At 52.8% G+C, this 19,307-nt stretch overlaps 1 protein-coding gene across 1 annotated transcript in view; it reads left to right on the top strand.

The window, feature by feature from the left end:
- LOC139230645 (LIM/homeobox protein Lhx9-like) overlaps positions 1-18,469 on the top strand; it is a 31,170-nt gene extending 12,701 nt beyond the window's left edge. The window contains exon 4 of the mRNA XM_070862458.1: positions 18,188-18,469. Coding sequence (XP_070718559.1) covers positions 18,188-18,469 — 282 coding nt within the window. The remainder of the gene's footprint in view (positions 1-18,187) is intronic.
- The last annotated feature ends 838 nt before the right edge of the window (positions 18,470-19,307 follow it).

Below are 19,307 nucleotides of genomic sequence, written 5' to 3'. Positions count from 1 at the left end.
TCACCCTACAGTATTACCCCTGCTTTCGCCTACAGTATTACTCCACTTCCCCCTTATAGTATTACCCCCACTTCCTCCAACAGTATTACCCCCACTTCCCCCCTACAGTATTACCCCACTTCCCCGATAGTATTACCCCACTTCCCCTGCAGTATTATCCCCACTTCCCCTACAGTATTACCCCACTTCCCCCTACAGTATTACCCCCACTTCCCCCTACAGTATTGCACCCACTTCCCCCTACAATATTACCACACTTCCCCCGACAGTATTACCCCACTTCCCCTGCAGTATTATCCCCACTTCCCCGACAGTATTACCCCACTTCCCCCTACAGTATTACCCCACTTCCCTGACAGTATTACCCCACTTCCCCCCACAGTATTACCCCACTTACCCCTATAGTATAATGCCGACTTCTCCTTACAGTATTACCCCCAAATCCCCCTACAATATTTCCCCACTTCCCCATACAGTATTAACCCCACTTCCCCCGACAGTATTACCCCCACTTCTCCCCTACAGTATTATGCCACTTCCCCTACAGTATTACCCCACTTCCCCCGACAGTATTATCCCACTTCCCCCCTACAGTATAACTCCCACTTGCCCCTACAGTATTACCCCCGCATTCGCCTACAGTATTAGCCCCCTACAGTATTACCCCCACTTCCCCAACAGTATTACCCCCACTTCACCCCTATAGTATTACCCCACTTCCCCCCTACAGTTCTACCTTCACTTCCCCCCTACAGTATTACCCCACTTCCCCTGACAGTATTACCCCCACTTCCCCCTACAGTATTACCCCCACTTCCCCATGCAGTATTACCTCACTTCCCCCTACAGTATTACCCCCACTTCCCCGATAGAATCATCCCCACTTCCCACTATAGAATTACCCCACTTCTCCCAACAGTATTACCCCACTTCCCCCCTACAGTATTACCCCACTTCCCCTGCAGTATTATCCCCACATCCCCTACAGTATTACCCCACTTCCCCCTACAGTATTACCCCACTTTCCTTACAGTATTACCCCACTTACCCCTACAGTATTACCCCACTTCCCACTTCTCCCTACAGTATAATGCCGACTTCCCACTGCAGTATTACCCCCAAGTCCCCTGACAATATTACCCCACTTCCCCATACAGTATTACCCCACTACCCCCTACAGTTTTACCCCACTTTCCCCCTACAGTATTACCCCACTTCCCCTACAATATCACCCCACTTCCCTCTACAGTATTGCACCCGCTTTTGCCTACAGTATTACCCCACCTCCCCCTACAGTATTACCCCCACTTCCCCTTCTGAATTGCACCCTCTTCCCCCTACAGTATTACCCCACTTCCCACTTTCCCCTATTGTATTACGCCGACTTCCCCCCACAGTATTACCCCCAAGTCCCCCTACAATATTACCCCACTTCGCCATACAGTATTGCCCCCATTTCCCCTACAGTATTACCCCCACTTCTCCCCTACAGTATTACCCCACTTCCCCTACAGCATTACCCCCACTTCCCCCCTACAGTAATACCCCACTTCCCTCTACAGTATCACCCCACTTCCCCCTACAGTATTGCCCATGTTTTCGCCTACAGTACTAACCCCCTTCCCCCCTACAGTATTATCCCCACTTCCCCCCTACAGTATTACACCAACTTCCCCCCCTACTGTATTACACCCACTTCCCCCTACAGTATTACCCCACTTCCCCTACAGTATTACCCCCAATTCCCCCCAACAGTATTACACCCACTTCCCCCCTACAGTATTACCCCACTTCTCCCCTACAGTATTATCCCCCACTACCCCCTACAGTATTGCCCCACTTACCCCTACAGTATTACCCCACTTGCCCCGACAGTATTACCCAACTTCCCACTTCCCCTACAGTATTATGCCGACTTCCCACTGCAGTATTACCCCCAAGTCCCCCGACAATATTACCCCACTTCCCCATACAGTATTACCCCCACTTCCCCCTACAGTATTATCCACACTTCCCCCCTACAGTATTACCCCACTTCCCCCTACAGTATTACCCCACTTCCCCTGCAGTATAATCCCCACTTCCCCCAACAGTATTACCCCTCTTCCCCCTACAGTATTACCCCACTTCCCTTATAGTATTACCCCACTTACCCCAATAGTATTACGCCGACTTCCCCCTACAGTATTACCCCCAAGTCCCCCTACAATATTAACCCCACTTCCCCATACAATATTAACCCCACTTCCCCCTACAGTATTACCCCCACTTCTCCCCTACAGTATTACCCCACTTCCCCCTACAGTATTATCCCACTTCCCCCCTACAGTATAACTCCCACTTGCCCCTACAGTATTACCACCACTTCCCCCTACAGTATTACCCCACTTCCCCTGCAGTATTACCCCACTTCCCCTACAATATCACCACACTTCCCCCGACAGTATTACCCCTGCTTTCGCCTACAGTATTACTCCACTTTCCCCTTACAGTATTACCCCCACTTCCTCCAACAGTATTACCCCCACTTCCCCCTACAGTATTACCCCACTTCCCCTACTGTATTACCCCACTTCCCCTACAGTATTACCCCCACTTCCCCCTACAGTATTACCCCCACTTCCCCCCTACAGTATTAACCCACTTCCCCTACTGTATTACCCCACTTCCCCTACAGTATTACCCCCACTTCCCTCTACAGTATTACACCCACTTCCCCCTACATTATTACCCCACTTCTCCCCTACAGTATTATGCCCCACTACCCCCTACAGTATTGCCCCACTTACCCCTACAGTATTACCCACACTTCCCCCTGCAGTATTACCCCACTTCCCACTTCCCTTACAGTATTATGCCGACTTCCCACTGCAGTATTACCCCCAAGTCCCCGACAATATTACCCGAATTCCCCATACAGTATTACCCCCACTTCCCCGACAGTATTATCCCCACTTCCCCCCTACAGTATTACCCCACTTCCCCTATAGTATTACCCCACTTCCCCTGCAGTATTTTCCCCACTTCCCCTACAGTATTACCACTCTTCTCCCTACAGTATTAACCCACTTCCCCGACAGTATTACCCACTTCCCCCTACAGTATTATCCCACTTCCCCCCTACAGTATAACTCCTACTTGCCCCTACAGTATTACCCCCACTTCCCCCCTACAGTATTACCCCCACTTCCCCTGCAGTATTACCCCACTTCCTCCAACAGTATTACCCCCACTTCCCCTGCAGTATTACCCCACTTCCCCCTACAGTATTATCCCACTTCCCCCTACAGTATTACCCCACTTCCCCCTACAGTATTACCCCCACTTCCCCCAACAGTATTACCCCCACTTCACCCCTATAGTATTACCCCACTTCCCCCTACATTTCTACCTTCACTTCCCCCCTACAATATTACCCCACTTCCCCTGACAGTATTACCCCCACTTCCACCCTACAGTATTACCCCCACTACCCCCTACAGTATTATCCCCACTTTCCCCCTACAGTATTACCCCACTTCCTCTATAATATCACTTCACTTACCTCTACAGTATTGCACCCGCTTTTGCCTACAGGATTACCCCAACTTCCCCCCACAGTATTACCACCACTTCCCCTTAGAGTATTACCCCATTTCCTCTGCAGTATTACCCCACTTCTCCTACAACATCACCACATATCCCCCTACAATATTACCCCCGCTTTTGCCTACAGTATTACCCCACTTCCCCCCTACAGTATTACCCCACTTCCCCAACTGTATTACCCCCACTTCACCCCTATCGTATTACCCCACTTCCCCCCTACAGTTTTACCTTCACTTCCCCTGACAGTATTACCCCCACTTCCCCCTACAGTATTAAGCCCACTTCCCCCTACAGTATTACCTCACTTCCCCCAACAGTATTCCCCCCACTTCCCACTACAGTATTACCCCCACTTCCCCCCTGCAGTATTACCCCACTTCCCCCTACAGTATTACCCCACTTCCCCCTACAATATTACCCCACTTCCCCATTCAGTATTACCCCTACTTCCCCTTACAGTATTACCCCACTTCCCCCTACAGTATTACCCCCACTTCCCCCGACAGTATTAACCCACATCCTCCTAGGATTATCCCCACTTTTCCCTGCAGTATTATCCCACTTCCCCCCTACAGTATAACTCCCACTTTCCCCTACAGTATTACCCCCACTTTCCCCTACAGTATTATCCCCACTTCCCCCCTACAGTATTACACCCACTTCCCCCCTACAGTATTACCCCACTTCCCGACAGTATTACCCCCACTTCCCCCCTACAGTATTACACCCACTTCCCACTATAGAATTACCCCACTTCTCCCAACAGTATTACCCCACTTCCCCCTACAGTATTACCCCCACTTACCCCTACAGTATTAACCCACTTCCCCCCGACAGTATAACTCCCACTTGCCCCTACAGTATAACCCCCACTTCCCCCACAGTTCTACCTTCACTTCCCCCTACAGTATCACCCCACTTCCCCTGACAGTATTACCACCACTTCCCCCCTACAGTATTACCGCCACTTCCCCCTGCAGTATTACCACACTTCCCCCTACAGTATTACCCCCACTCCCGCTATAGAATCACCCCCACTTCCCACTATAGAATTACCCCACTTCTCCCAACAGTATTACCCCACTTCCTCCTACAGTATTACCCCACTTCCCCCTACAGTATTACCCCCACTTCCCCTACAGTATTACTGCACGTCCCCCTACAGTATCACCCCACTTCCCCCCTACAGTATTATCCCCCACTTCCCCCTACAGTATTACCCCCACTACCCCCTACAGTATTACCCCACTTACCCTACAGTATTACGCCACTTCCCACTTCCCCCTACAGTATAATGCCGACTTCCCACTGCAGTATTACCCCCAAGTCCCCCGACAATATTACCCCACTTTCCCATATAGTATTACCCCACTTCCCCCTACAGTATTACCCCCACTTCCCCGACAGTATTACCCCACTTCCCCTTACAGGATTACCCCCACTTACCCCTACAGTATTAACCCACTTCCCCCCGACAGTATAACTCCCACTTGCCCCTACAGTATTACCACCACTTCCCCCTACAGTATTACCCCATTTCCCCTGCAGTGTTACCCCACTTCCCCTACAATATCACCACACTTCCCCTACAGTATTACCCCCGCTTTTTCCTACAGTATTACCCCACTTCCCCCAACAGTATTACCCCCACTTCACACCTACAGTATTACCCCCACTTCCCCCCTACAGTATTACCCCACTTCCCCTACAGTATTACCCCACTTCCCCCCTACAATATTACCCCACTTCCCCATACAGTATTACCCCTACGTCCCCCAACAGTATTACCCCACTTCCCCCTACAGTATTACCCCCACTTCCCCCGACAGTATTACCCCACTTCCCCCTAGGAATATCCCCACTTTCCCCTACAGTATTATCCCACTTCCCCCTACAGTATAACTTCTACTTTCCCCTACAGTATTACCACCACTTCTCCCTACAGTATCACCCCACTTCCCCCCTACAGTATTGCCCATGTTTTCGCCTGCAGTATTAACCCCCTTCCCCCCGACAGTATTATCCCCACTTCCCCCTACAGTATTACACCCACTTCCCCCCTACAGTATTACCCCACTTCTCCCTTACAGTATTATCCCCCACTACCCCCTACAGTATTACCCCACTTCCCCCTACAGTATTACCCCCACTTACCCCTACAGTATTACCCCACTTCCCCTACAGTATTATGCCGACTTCCCACTGCAGTATTACCTCACTTCCCCCTACAGTATTACCCCCACTTCCCCCCTACAGTATTACCCCCACTTACCCCTGCAGTATTACCTCACTTCCCCCTACAGAATTACCCCCACTTCCCCGATAGAATCACCCCCACTTCCCACTGTAGTATTACCCCACTTCTCCCGACAGTATTACTCTACTTCCCCCCTACAGTATTACCCCCACTTCCCCAACACTATTACCCCACATCACCCTACAGTATCACCCCACTTCCCCCCAACAGTATTATCCCCCACTTCCCCTACGGTATTACCCCCACTACCCCTACAGTATTACCCCACTTACCCCTACAGTATTACCCCACTTACCCCTACAGTATTACGCCACTTCCCACTTCCCCCTACAGTATTATGCCGACTTCCCACTGCAGTATTACCCCCAAGTCCCCCGACAATATTACCCCACTTCCCCCCTACAGTATTACCCCACTTCCCCAACAATATCACCTCACTTCCCCCTACAGTATTACACCCACTTCCCCCCTACAGTATTATCCCACTTCTCCCTTACAGTATTATCCCCCACTACCCCCTACAGTATTACCCCATTTACCCCTACAGTATTACCCCACTTCCCCTACAGTATTATGCCGACTTCCCACTGCAGTATTACCTCACTTCCCCCTACAGAATTACCCCCACTTCCCCGATAGAATCACCCCCACTTCCCACTGTAGTATTACCCCACTTCTCCCGACAGTATTACCCCACTTCCCCCTACAGTATTACTCTACTTCCCCCCGACAGTATTACCCCCACTTCCCCTACACTATTACCCCACATCCCCCTACAGTATCACCCCACTTCCCCCCAACAGTATTATCCCCCACTTCCCCTACAGTATTACCCCCACTACCCCTACAGTATTACCCCACTTACCCCTACAGTATTACGCCACTTCCCACTTCCCCAACAGTATTATGCCGACTTCCCACTGCAGTATTACCCCCAAGTCCCCCGACAATATTACCCCACTTCCCCATACAGTATTACCCCCACTACCCCCTACAGTATTACCCCCACTTCCCCCTACAGTATTACCCCACTTCCCCAACAATATCACCCCACTTCCCTCTACAGTATTGCACCCGCTTTCGCCTACAGTATTACCCCACTTACCCCTACATTATTACCCCCACTTCCCCCCACAGTATCACCCCCAAGTCCCCCTACAATATTACCCCACTTCCCCAATACAGTATTACCACCACTTCTCCCCGACAGTATCACCCTACTTCCCCCTACAGTATTACCCCACATCCCCTGCAGTATTACCCCACTTCCCCTACAATATCACCACACTTCCCCCTATAGTATTACCCCCGCTTTCGCCTACAGCATTACCCCACTTACCGCTACAGTATTAAACCCACTTCCACTAACAGTATTACCCCCACTTCACCCCTATAGTATTACCCCACTTCCCCCCTACAGTTTTACCTTCACTTCCCCTGACAGTATTACCTCCACTTCCCCCTACAGTATTAAGCCCACTTCCCCCTACAGTATTACCCCCACTTCCCCCTACAGTATTACTCCATTTCCTCCTACAGTATCACCCTCACTTCCCCTACAGTATTACCCCCACTTCCCCCTACAATATTACTCCACTTCCTCCTACAGTATCACCCTCACTTCCCCTACAATATTACCCGCACTTCCACCCAACAGTTTAACCCCACTTCCGCCTACAGTATTACTCCACATCCTCGTACAGTATTATCCACCTTCCACCCTACAGTTTTACCGGCACTTCACCCTACAGTATTACCCTCACTTCCCCCCAACAGTATTACCCCACTTCCACCCTACAGTATTACCCTCCCTTCACCCTACAGTATTACCCTCACTTCCCCCTACAGTATTACCCTCACTTCCCCCTACAGTATTACCCTCACTTCCCCATACAGTATTACCCACTTCCCCCGACAGGATTACCGCCACTTCCCCCTACAGTATTATCCCGCTTGCCCCCTACAGTATAACTGCCACTTGCCCCCTACAGTATTACCCTCACTTCCCCTACAGTATTACCACCACTTCCACCTACAGTATTACACCACTTCCCCTGCAGTATTACCCCACTTCCCCTACAATATCACCACACTTCTACCGACAGTATTACCCCCGCTTTTGCCTACAGTATTACCCCACTTCCACCATACAGTATTACCCCCACTTCCCCCAACAGTATTACCCCCACTTCACTCCGATAGTATTACCCCACTTCCCCCCTACAGTTTACCTTCACTTCCTCCTAAAGTATTACCCCACTTCCACTATAGTATTACCCCACTTCCCCTGCAGTATTATCCCCACTTCCCCCTACAGTATTGCACCCACTTCCCTCTACAGTATTACCACACTCCCCCCCTGCAGTATTACCCCACTTCCCTTACAGTATTATCCCACTTACCCCTATAGTATTATGCCGACTTCCCCCTGCAGTATTACACTCAAGTCCCCCTACAATATTACCCCACTTCCCCATACAGTATTAACCCCACTTCCCCCTACAGTATTACCCCCACTTCTCCCCTACAGTATTACCCCACTTCCCCTACAGTATTACCACCACTTCCCCCTACAGTATTATCCCAACTTCCCGCAACAGTATTACCCCCACTTCACCCCTATCGTATTATCACACTTCCCCCCCTACTGTTCTACCTTCAATTCCCCTCTACAGTATTACCCTACTTCCCACGACAGTATTACCCCCACTTCCCCTACAGTATTACCCCCACTTCCCCCTGCAGTATTACCTCACTTCCCCCTACAGTATTACCCCCACTTCACCTATAGAATCACCCCCACTTCCCACAATAGAATTACCCCCAAGTCCCCCGACAAAGTTACCCCACTTCCCCATACAGTATTACCCCCACTTCCCCCTACAGTATTACCCCCACTTCCCCCCTACAGTGTTACCCCACTTCCCCCAAAGTATTATCCCACTTCCCACTTCCCCCTATTGTATTACGCCGACTTCCTCCCACAGTATTACCCCCAAGTCCCCCTACAATATTACCCCACTTCTCCATACAGTATTACCCCAACTTCCCCTACAGTATTACCCCCACTTCTCCCCTACAGTATTACCCCACTTCCCCTTACAGTATTACCCCCACTTCCCCTTACAGTATTACCCCACTTCCCCCTACAGTATTACCCCCACTTCCCCAACAGTATTACCCCAATTCCCCCTACAGGATTACCCCCACTTCCCCCGACAGTATTATCCCACTTCCCCACTACAATATAACTCCCACTTGACCCTACAGTATTACCACCACTTCTCCCTACAGTATTACCCCACTTCCCCTGCAGTATTACCCCACATCTCCTACAATATCACCACACTTCCCCCTACAGTATTACCCCCACTTCACCCCTATAGTATTACCCCATTTACGCCCTACAGTTATACCTTCACTTCCACTGACAGTATTACCCCCACTTCCCCCTACAGTATTATCCCCACTTCCGCCTACAGTATTACCCCCACTTCCCACTATAGAATTACCCCACTTCCCCCTACAGTATTACCCCACTTCCCCCTACAGAATTACCCCACTTCCCCCCTCAGTAATACCCCACTTCCTCCTACAGTATAACCCCCACATTACCCCACTTCCCCCTACAGTATTACCTCACTTCCCCGTAAAGTATTACCCCACTCCCCCTACAGTAATACCCCACTCCCTCCCCTGCAGTATTATCCACACGTCCCCTACAGTATTACCCCACTTCCCACTACAGTATTACCCCCACTTCCCCTACAGTATTACCCAACTTCCCTCTACAGTATTACCACACTTCCCATCTACAGTATTACCCCATTTCTCCCTACAGTATTACCCCACTTCCCCTACAGTATTACCCCACTTCCCCCTTCAGTGTTACCCCCAATTCCCCCTACAGTATTGCCCCACTTCCCCGTACAGTATTACCCCACTCCCCCCTACAGTATTACCCCACTCCCTCCTCTGCAGTATTATCCACACTTCCCACCTACAGTATTACCCCACTTCCCCCTACAGTATTACCCCACTTCCCCTACAGTATTATCCACACTTCCCCCTACAGTATTACCCCACTTCCCCTACAGTGTTACCCCCACCTCCCCATACAGTATTACTCCACTTCCTCCTACAGTATTACCCCACTTCCCCTCGGCAGTATTACCCCCACTTTCACCTACAGTATTACGTTCACTTCCCCAACAGTATTACCCCACTTCCCCCGACAGTATTACCCCACTTCCCCCCTACAGTATTACCCCAATTCCCCCTACAGTATTACCCAACTTCCCACTACAGTATTACCCTACTTCCCCCTACAGTATTACCCCTCTTCCCCTACATCATTATCCCCACTTCCCCCTACAGTATTACCCCACTTCCCCCTACATCATTATCCCCACTTTCCCCTACAGTATTACCCCACTTCCCCCAACAGTATTACCCCACTCCCCCTACAGTATTACCCCCACTTTCCCCTACAGTATTACCCCACTTCCCCGTACGGTATAACCCCACTCCCCCCTACACTATTACCCTACTCCCTCCTCTGCAGTATTATCCACACTTCTCCCTACAGTATTACCCCACTTCCCCCTACAGTATTACCCCACTTCCCCCAACAGTATTACCCCACTTCCCCCTACAGTATTACCCCCACTTCCCCCTACAGTATTACACAACTTCCCCCGACAGTATTACCCACACTTCCCACCTACAGTATTACCCCACTTCCCCCTACAGTATTACCCCACTTCCCTCTACAGTATTATCCACACTTCCCCCTACAGTATTACCCCACTTCCCCCTACAGTGTTACCCCCACTTCCCCTTACAGTATTACTCCACTTCCTCCTACAGTATTACACCACTTCCCCTCGGCAGTATTACCTCCACTTCCCCTACAGTATTACCCCACTTCCCTCTACAGTATTACCCCCACTTCCCCACTACTGTATTACCCCACTTCCCCCTACAGTATTACGTCCACTTCCACCAACAGTATGACCCCACTTCCCCTACAGTATTACCCCACTTCCCCCCTACAGTATTACCCCAATTCCCCCTACAGTATTACCCAACTTCCCCCTCCAGTATTACCCATACTTCCCACCTACAGTATTATCCCACTTCCCCTTTCAGTATTACCCCCCACTTCCCCTTCAGTATTGCCCAACTTCCCCTACAGTATTTCCCCCACTTTCCCCTACAGTATTACCCCACTTCCCCCTTCAGTATTACCCCAACTCCACCGACAGTATTACCCCCACTTCCCCCTACAGTATTACCCCACTTCCCTCACCAGTATTACCCCCACTTCCCCCTACAGTATTACCCCACTTCCCCTACAGTATTACCCCCACTTCCCCCGACAGCATTACCCCACTTCCCCCTACAGTATTACCCCTCTTCCACTACAGTATTACCCCACTTCCCTCTACAGTATTACCCTACTTCCTCCCTACACTATTACCCCCACTTTCCCCTACAGTATGACCCCACTTTCCCCTACAGTATTACCGACACTTCCCCCCGACAGTATTACCCCCACTTCCCCCCGACAGTAATTTCCCCACTTCCCCCTATAGTATTACCCCACTTCCCCTGACAGTATTACCCCCACTTCCCCCTACGGTATTACCCCACTTCCCCCAACAGTGTTACCCCACTTCCACCCTACAGTATTACCCCCACTTCCCCCTACAGTTTTAACGCCACTTCCCCTACATCATTAGCCCCACTTCCCCCTGCAGTATTAACCCACTTACACCCGACCGTATTACCCACATCCCCGACATTATTACCCCCACTTCCCCCTACATCATTAGCCCCACTTCTTCCAACAGTATTACCCCACTTCCCCCCTACAGAATTACCCCACTTTCCCCTGCAGTATTACCCCCACTTCCCCTTCAGCATTACCCCCACTTCCCCTACAGTATTACCCCCACTTCCCTGACTGCATTCCCCCACTTCCCCCCTACAGCACTACGCCCACTCCCCCTACTGTATTACCCCACTTCCTCCTACAGTATTACTTCCACTTCCACCTTCAGTATTACCCCACTTCCCCGTACAGTATTACCCCTCTTCCCCTACATCATTAGCCCCACTTCCCCCTACAATATTACCCAAATTCCCCACTACATTATTAAGTCCACTTCCTCCCTACAGTATTACCCCCCACTTCCCCCTTCAGTATTACCCCCACTTCCCGAACAGTATTACCCCCACTTCCCCTACAATATTCCCCCACTTCCCACCTACAGCACTACCCCCACTTCCCCTACTGTATTACCTCCACTTCCCCTACAGTATTACCCCACTTCCCCCTTCAATATTACTTCCACTTCCCCTTCAGTATTACCCCACTTCCCCCTACAGTATTACCCCTCTTCCCCGACACCATTATCCACACTTCCCCCTACAGTATTACCCCACTTCCCCCACATCATTATCCCCACTTCCCCCGACAGTATTACCCCACTTTCCCATACATCATTATCCCCACTTTCCCCCGACAGTATTACCCAAATTCCCCACTACATTATTAAGTCCACTTCCTCCCTACAGTATTACCCCCCCCCGACTTCCCCCTTCAGTATTACCCCCAATTCCCGAACAGTATTACCCCCACTTCCCCTACAGTATTCCCCCACTTCCCCCCTACAGCACTACCCCTACTCCCCCTTCAGTATTAGCCCACTTCCCCCTACAGTATTACCCCACTTCCCCCTACAGTAATACCCCCATTTCTCCTTCTGTATTACCCCCACTTCCCCCCTACTGTATTACCCCACTTACCCCCGTACAGTATTACCCCACTTCCCCCTACCGTATTACCCACTTCCCCCTACAGTATTACCCCCACTTCCCCTACAGTATTATCCCACTTCCCCTACAGTATTACCCCACTTCCCCCTATAGTATAACCCCACTTCCCCTACATTATTACCCCACTTCCTCTACAGTATTACCAACTTCCCCCTTCAGTATTACCCCACTTCCCCTACAGTATTACCCCTCTTCCACTACAGTATTACCCCACTTCCCTCTACAGCATTACCCCACTTCCTCCCTACACTATTACCCCCACTTTCCTCTACAGTATGACCCCACTTTCCCCTACAGTATTACCCACACTTCCCCTGGAGTATTACCCCACTTCCCCTACAGTATTAGCCTCACTTCCCCCTACTGTATTACCCCATTTCCCCCCGTACCATATTACCCACTTCCCTCTATAGTATTACCCCCACTTCCCCCTACAGTATTACCCCCACTTCCCCTAATGTATTACACGCACTTCCCCCCGACAGTATTGCCCCCACTTCCCCCCAACAGTAATTTCCCCACTTCCCACTATAGTATTACCCCACTTCCCCCTACATCATTATCCCCACTTCCCCCGACAGTATTACCCAAATTCCCCACTACATTATGAAGTCCACTTCCTCCCTACACTATTACCCCCCCCCACTTCCCCCTTCAGTATTACCCCCAATTCCCGAACAGTATTAGCCCCACTTCCCCTACAGCATTCCCCCACTTCCCCCCCACAGCACTATCCCCACTCCCCCTACTATATTACCCCCACTTCCCCCTACAATATTACTCCACTTCCCCCTACAGTATTACTTCCACTTCCCCCTTCAGTATTACCCTACTTCCCCCTACAGTATTACCCCTCTTCCCCTACATCATTATCCCCACTTCCCCCTACAGTATTACCCCACTTCCAAACTACATCATTATCCCCACTTGCCCCTACAGTATTACCCCACTTCCCCCTACATCATTATTCCCACTTCCCCCGACAGTATTACCCAAATTCCCCACTACATTATTAAGTCCACTTCCTCCCTACACTATTACCCCCCCACTTCCCCCTTCAGTATTACCCCACTTCCCGAACAGTATTAACCCCACTTCCCCTACAGTATTCCCCCACTTCCCCCCTACAGCACTACCCCCACTCCCCCTACTGTATTACCTCCACTTCCCCTACAGTATTACCCCACTTCCCCCTACAGTATTACCCCCATTTCCCCCTTCTGTATTACCCCCACTTCCCCTCTACTGTATTACCCCACTTACCCCCGTACAGTATTACCCCACTTCCCCCTACCGTATTACCCACTTCCCCCTACAGTATTACCCCCACTTCCCCTACAGTATTACCCCATTTCCCCTACAGTATTACCCCACTTCCCCCCGTACAGTATTACCCCACTTCCCCCTACCGTATTACCCACTTCCCCCTACAGTTTTACCTTCACTTCCCCTACAGTATTACCCCACTTCCCCTACAGTATTACCCCACTTCCCCCTATAGTATTACCCCACTTCCCCCCTACAGAATTACCCCACTTCCCCTACAGTATTACCCACTTCCGCTTCAGTATTACCCACTTCCGCTTCAGTATTACCCCCACTTCCCGAACAGTATTACCCCATTTCCCCTACAGTATTCCCCCACTTCCCCCCACAGCACTACCCCCACACCCCCTACTGTATTACCCCCACTTCCCCCTACAATATTACCCCACTTCCCCTACAGTATTACTTCCACTTCCCCCTTCAGTATTACCCCACTTCCCCCTACAGTATTACCCCACTTCCCCTACAGTATTACTTCCACTTCCCCCTTCAGTATTACCCCACTTCCCCCTACAGTATTACCCCACTTCCCCCGACATCATTAGCCCCACTTCCCCCAAAGAGTATTACCCCACTTCCCCCTACATCATTACCCCCACTTCCCTCTACAGCATTACTCCACTTCCCCCGACAGTATTACCCACCTCCCCCTATAGTATTACCGCCACTTCCCCCTACAGTATCACCCCACTTCCCCGACAGTATTACCCCCACTTCCCCCTACAGTATTACTCCACTTCCCCCTACATCATTAGCCCCACTTCCCCCCTACAGTATTACCCAAATTCCCCACGACATTATTAAGTCCACTTCCCCCTACAGTATTACCCCCATTTCCCCCTTCTGTATTACCCCCACTTCCCCTCTACAGTATTACCCCACTTCCCTCTACAGTATTACCCCCACTTCCCCCTACAGTATTACCCCCACTTCCCCTAAAGTATTACACGCACTTCCCCCCGACAGTATTACCCCCACTTCCCCCCACGGTATTACCCCACTTCCCCCTACAGTATTACCCCACTTCCCCCTACAGTATCACCCCACTTCCCCCGACAGTATTACCCCCACATCCCCCACAGTATTACCACACTTCCCGCTACAGTATTACCCCCACTTCCCCCTACAGTATTATCCCACTTCCCCTACAGTATTACCCCACTTCCCCTACATCATTAGCCCCACTTCCCCCCTACAGTATTACCCAAATTCCCCACTACATTATTAAGTCCACTTCCCCCCTACAGTATTACCCCCCCACTTCCCCTTCAGTATTACCAGCACTTCCCGAACAGTATTACCACCACTTCCCCTACAGTATTCCCCCACTTCCCCCGACAGTATTACCCCACTTCCTCCAACAGTATTACCCCCACTTCCCCCTACAGTATTACCCCACTTCCCCTGCAGTATTACCCCACTTCCCCCTACAGTATTACCCCCACTTCTCCCTTCAGTATTACCAGCACTTCCCGAACAGTATTACCACCACTTCCCCTACAGTATTCCCCCACTTCCCCCGACAGTATTACCCCACTTCCCCCTACAGTATTACCCCTCTTCCACTACAGTATTACCCCACTTTCCCCTACAGTATTCCCCCACTTCCCCGACGGAATTACCCCACTTCCCCCCACGGTATTACCCCACTTCCCCCTACAGTATTACCCCACTTCCCTCTACAGTATTACCCCCACTTCCCCCTACAGTATTACCCCCACTTCCCCTAAAGTATTACACGCAATTCCCCCTGACAGTATTACCCCCACTTCCCCCCAACAGTAATTTTCCCACTTCCCCCTATAGTATTACCCCACTTTCCCCGACAGTATTACCCCCACTCACCCCTACGGTACTACCCCACTTCCCCTGCAGTATTAACCCACTTCCCCTCTACAGTATTACCCCACTTACCCCGACCATATTACCCACATCCCCGACAGTATTACCCCCACTTCCCCCTACATCATTAGCTCCACTTCCTCCAACAGTATTACCCCACTTCCCCCTACTGTATTACCCACTTCCCCCTTCAGTATTACCCCACTTCCCCCTACCGTATTACCCACTTCCCCCTACAGTATTACCCCACTTCCCCCTATAGTATTACCCCACTTCCCCCTACAGTATTACCCCCACTTCCCCTACAGCATTCCCCCACTTCCCCCGACAGCACTACCCCCACTCCCCCTACTGTATTACCCCCACTTCCCCCTCCGGTATTACCCCACTTCCCCCTACAGTATTACTTCCACTTCCCCCTTCAGTATTACCTCACTTCCCCCGACAGTATTACCCCTCTTCCCCCGACATCATTATCCCCACTTCCCCCTACAGTATTACCCCACTTCCCCTACATTATTAGCCCCACTTCCCCCTACAGTATTACCCACTTCCCCTTACATCATTAGCCCCACTTCCCCCGACCGTATTACCCCACTTTCCCCTACAGTATTACCCCCACTTCCCCCCTACAATATTACCCCATTCTCCCTACATCATTAGCCCCACTTCCCACTACAGTATTACTCCACTTCCCCCTACAGTATTACCCAACTTCCCCCTTCAGTATTACCCCCCACTTCCCCTTCAATATTACCCCACTTCCCCTGCAGTATTACCCCCACTTCCCCTACAGTATTACCCCACTTCCCCCTACAGTATTACCCTACTTCCCCTCCAGTATTACCCCCACTTCCCCTACAGTATTACCCCACTTCCTCCTACAGTATTATCCCCACTTCCCCTACAGTATTACCCCACTTCCCCAACAGTATTACCCCACTTCCCCTACAGTATTACCCCCACTTCCCCTACAGTATTACCCCACTTCCTCCTACAGTATTACCACCACTTCCCCTACAGTATTACCCCACTTCCCCTACAGGATTACCCCACTTCCCCTACAGTATTACTCCACTTCCCCCTACAGTATTACCCCACTTCCCCTGCAGTATTACCCCACTTCCCCTACAGTATTACCCCACTTCCCCTACAGTATTACTCAACTTCCCCCGACAGTATTACCCCCACTTCCCACCTACAATATTACCACTACTCCCCCCCCCCCCGACCCCCCCCACTGTATTACTGCCCACTTGAACCCACGACGTTCTGACTGAGAGGGGTGGGAGTGCCGCCCACTGAGGCAAGGCTGACATGTCACAGTGTAATGATAGGGGCGGGGGCGGGCGAGGAGGTGGGGGGGGGTGGGCGAGGAGGTGGGCGAGGAGGTGGGGGCGGGCGAGGAGGTGGGGGGGTGGGCGAGGAGGTGGGCGAGGAGGTGGGGAGGGGTGGGCGAGGAGGTGGGGGGGTGGGCGAGGAGGTGGGCGAGGAGGTGGGGACGGGTGGGCGAGGAGGTGGGCAAGGAGGTGGGGGCGGGCGAGGAGGTGGGGGGGTGGGCGAGGAGGTGGGCGAGGAGGTGGGGAGGGGTGGGCGAGGAGGTGGGGGGGTGGGCGAGGAGGTGGGCGAGGAGGTGGGGAGGGGTGGGCGAGGAGGTGGGGAGGTGGGCGAGGAGGTGGGCGAGGAGGTGGGGAGGGGCGGGCGAGGAGGTGGGGGGGTGGGCGAGGAGGTGGGCGAGGAGGTGGGGAGGGGTGGGCGAGGAGGTGGGGGGGGTGGGCGAGGAGGTGGGCGAGGAGGTGGGGAGGGGTGGGCGAGGAGGTGGGGGGGTGGGCGAGGAGGTGGGCGAGGGGGTGGGGAGGGTGAGGAGGTGGGGGGGTGGGCGAGGAGGTGGGGGGGTGGGCGAGGTGGTGGGGTGGAGGGGAGGGTGAGGAGGTGGGGGGGTGGGCGAGGTGGTGGGGTGGAGGGGAGGGTGAGGAGGTGGGGGGTGGGCGAGGAGGTGGGGGGGGTGGGCGAGGAGGTGGGCGAGGAGGTGGGGGGGTGGGCGAGGAGGTGTGGGGGTGGGTGAGGAGCTGGGGTGGGGGGGGTGTGGGCGAGGAGGTGGGGGGGGGGTGCGCGAGGAGGTGGGGTGGGGGGGTGGGTGAGGAGGTGGGGGGGGTGGGCGAGGAGTTGGGGGGGCTGGGCGAGGAGGTGGGGGGGGGTGGGCGAGGAGGTGGGGGGAGGGGGGGTGGGGAGGTGGGGTGGGGGGGGGGTGGTCCCGGTGGAGGGTGTGGAGTGTAGACTATTCCTGCCCGCTGGGTAGATGTTTATTTCTCCCCTTTTAACTGTTTGTAGGTTTGGTTTCAGAACGCCAGAGCTAAGCTCCGGAAGACCCTCTTGCAGGAGGAGACCACGGACAGCGACACGGTGCCCGAGACCCTGGAGCGGCCTCGCTCCCCGGCGCCCCGACGCAGCACCGGAGCCCTGGGCCCCCCCAGCCCCCTCTTCTCCTCCCCTGGCGGCCCGGCGCCCTGCCCCCAGCTGGCCAGGCCCACCATGGCACCCATCTTCCTGAACTTCGACCCCTCCGCGCCCTCCGACTCCCTCCAGACCATCGACCGCACTAACCTGTGCTGAAGGCGGAACCAGGCGGCGGCAGAAGAAAAGTCGGCCGCGAGATCACGGCACAGCCTCCCCGGAGAGGCGGCCATTGGCCGTGGCTTTCTGGGACTATATGTTGACGCATTGAAAGTTAGATAAGTGCATGAGAGCGGAAGGCACAGAAGGTTATATCGATGGGGTGAGCTGAAGAGGGCCTGGTGTGGAGCGTAAACACCGACACCCACCTGTTGGGCCTGAATGGCTTGTTTCTGAGCTGTAAAAATTCTGGGAGGTGATTCCATGAGTGAAGGGAGTCAGGATCAAAAGTGCTGATGCTGCCAAGCCGGGGGAGTTAATTTTCAACGCACAGGGCCTCCCACCGTCCAATCAGCACTGGGCGAGTTCCAAGCAGGGATTGGTGGCGATGAAAGCCCGCTAAGTGATCAGGCCCCTTCCCCGTAGAGCTGTCTGGCTCCCGTTCACCTGTTTGTGAACTCCATGGTTCTCTGTCTGCCCCCCCCCTCCCCCCCCCCCCCCCCCCCCCCCGTCCGCAGGTCTAGACTGGGTCCAGCTTCACCGCGGCTCCGTCTGGAACGGCTCCGTCTGGAACGCCCCCAGGGCTGCCCGGGTCCCGTTCCAGTCACGCGCCTGCTTCAGGGAGAAGCCAGCTCTCCTGGATTTCCCTGGACGCTCCAGGACTTGAAGATTAATCTCCTGTGGGGAAGCTCAGCAGGTGGAAGATCGTGGGGGAGTTTGTCGGCAGAGATTGGGCGCGTTTGTGCCCCCTGTGCGTGTCGGCGCTAACGACTGCCGCGAAATTCGGCGGGAGGTTGGCGCCTGCGCTACGCCATCCGCCACCCCCCCCCCCCCCCCC

The sequence above is a fragment of the Pristiophorus japonicus genome, chromosome 19, assembly GCF_044704955.1.
Source record: "Pristiophorus japonicus isolate sPriJap1 chromosome 19, sPriJap1.hap1, whole genome shotgun sequence".
Taxonomy (NCBI): domain Eukaryota; kingdom Metazoa; phylum Chordata; class Chondrichthyes; family Pristiophoridae; genus Pristiophorus; species Pristiophorus japonicus.
Note: the sequence above shows the minus strand (reverse complement) of the source record. Positions and strands in the feature narration are given on the sequence as shown.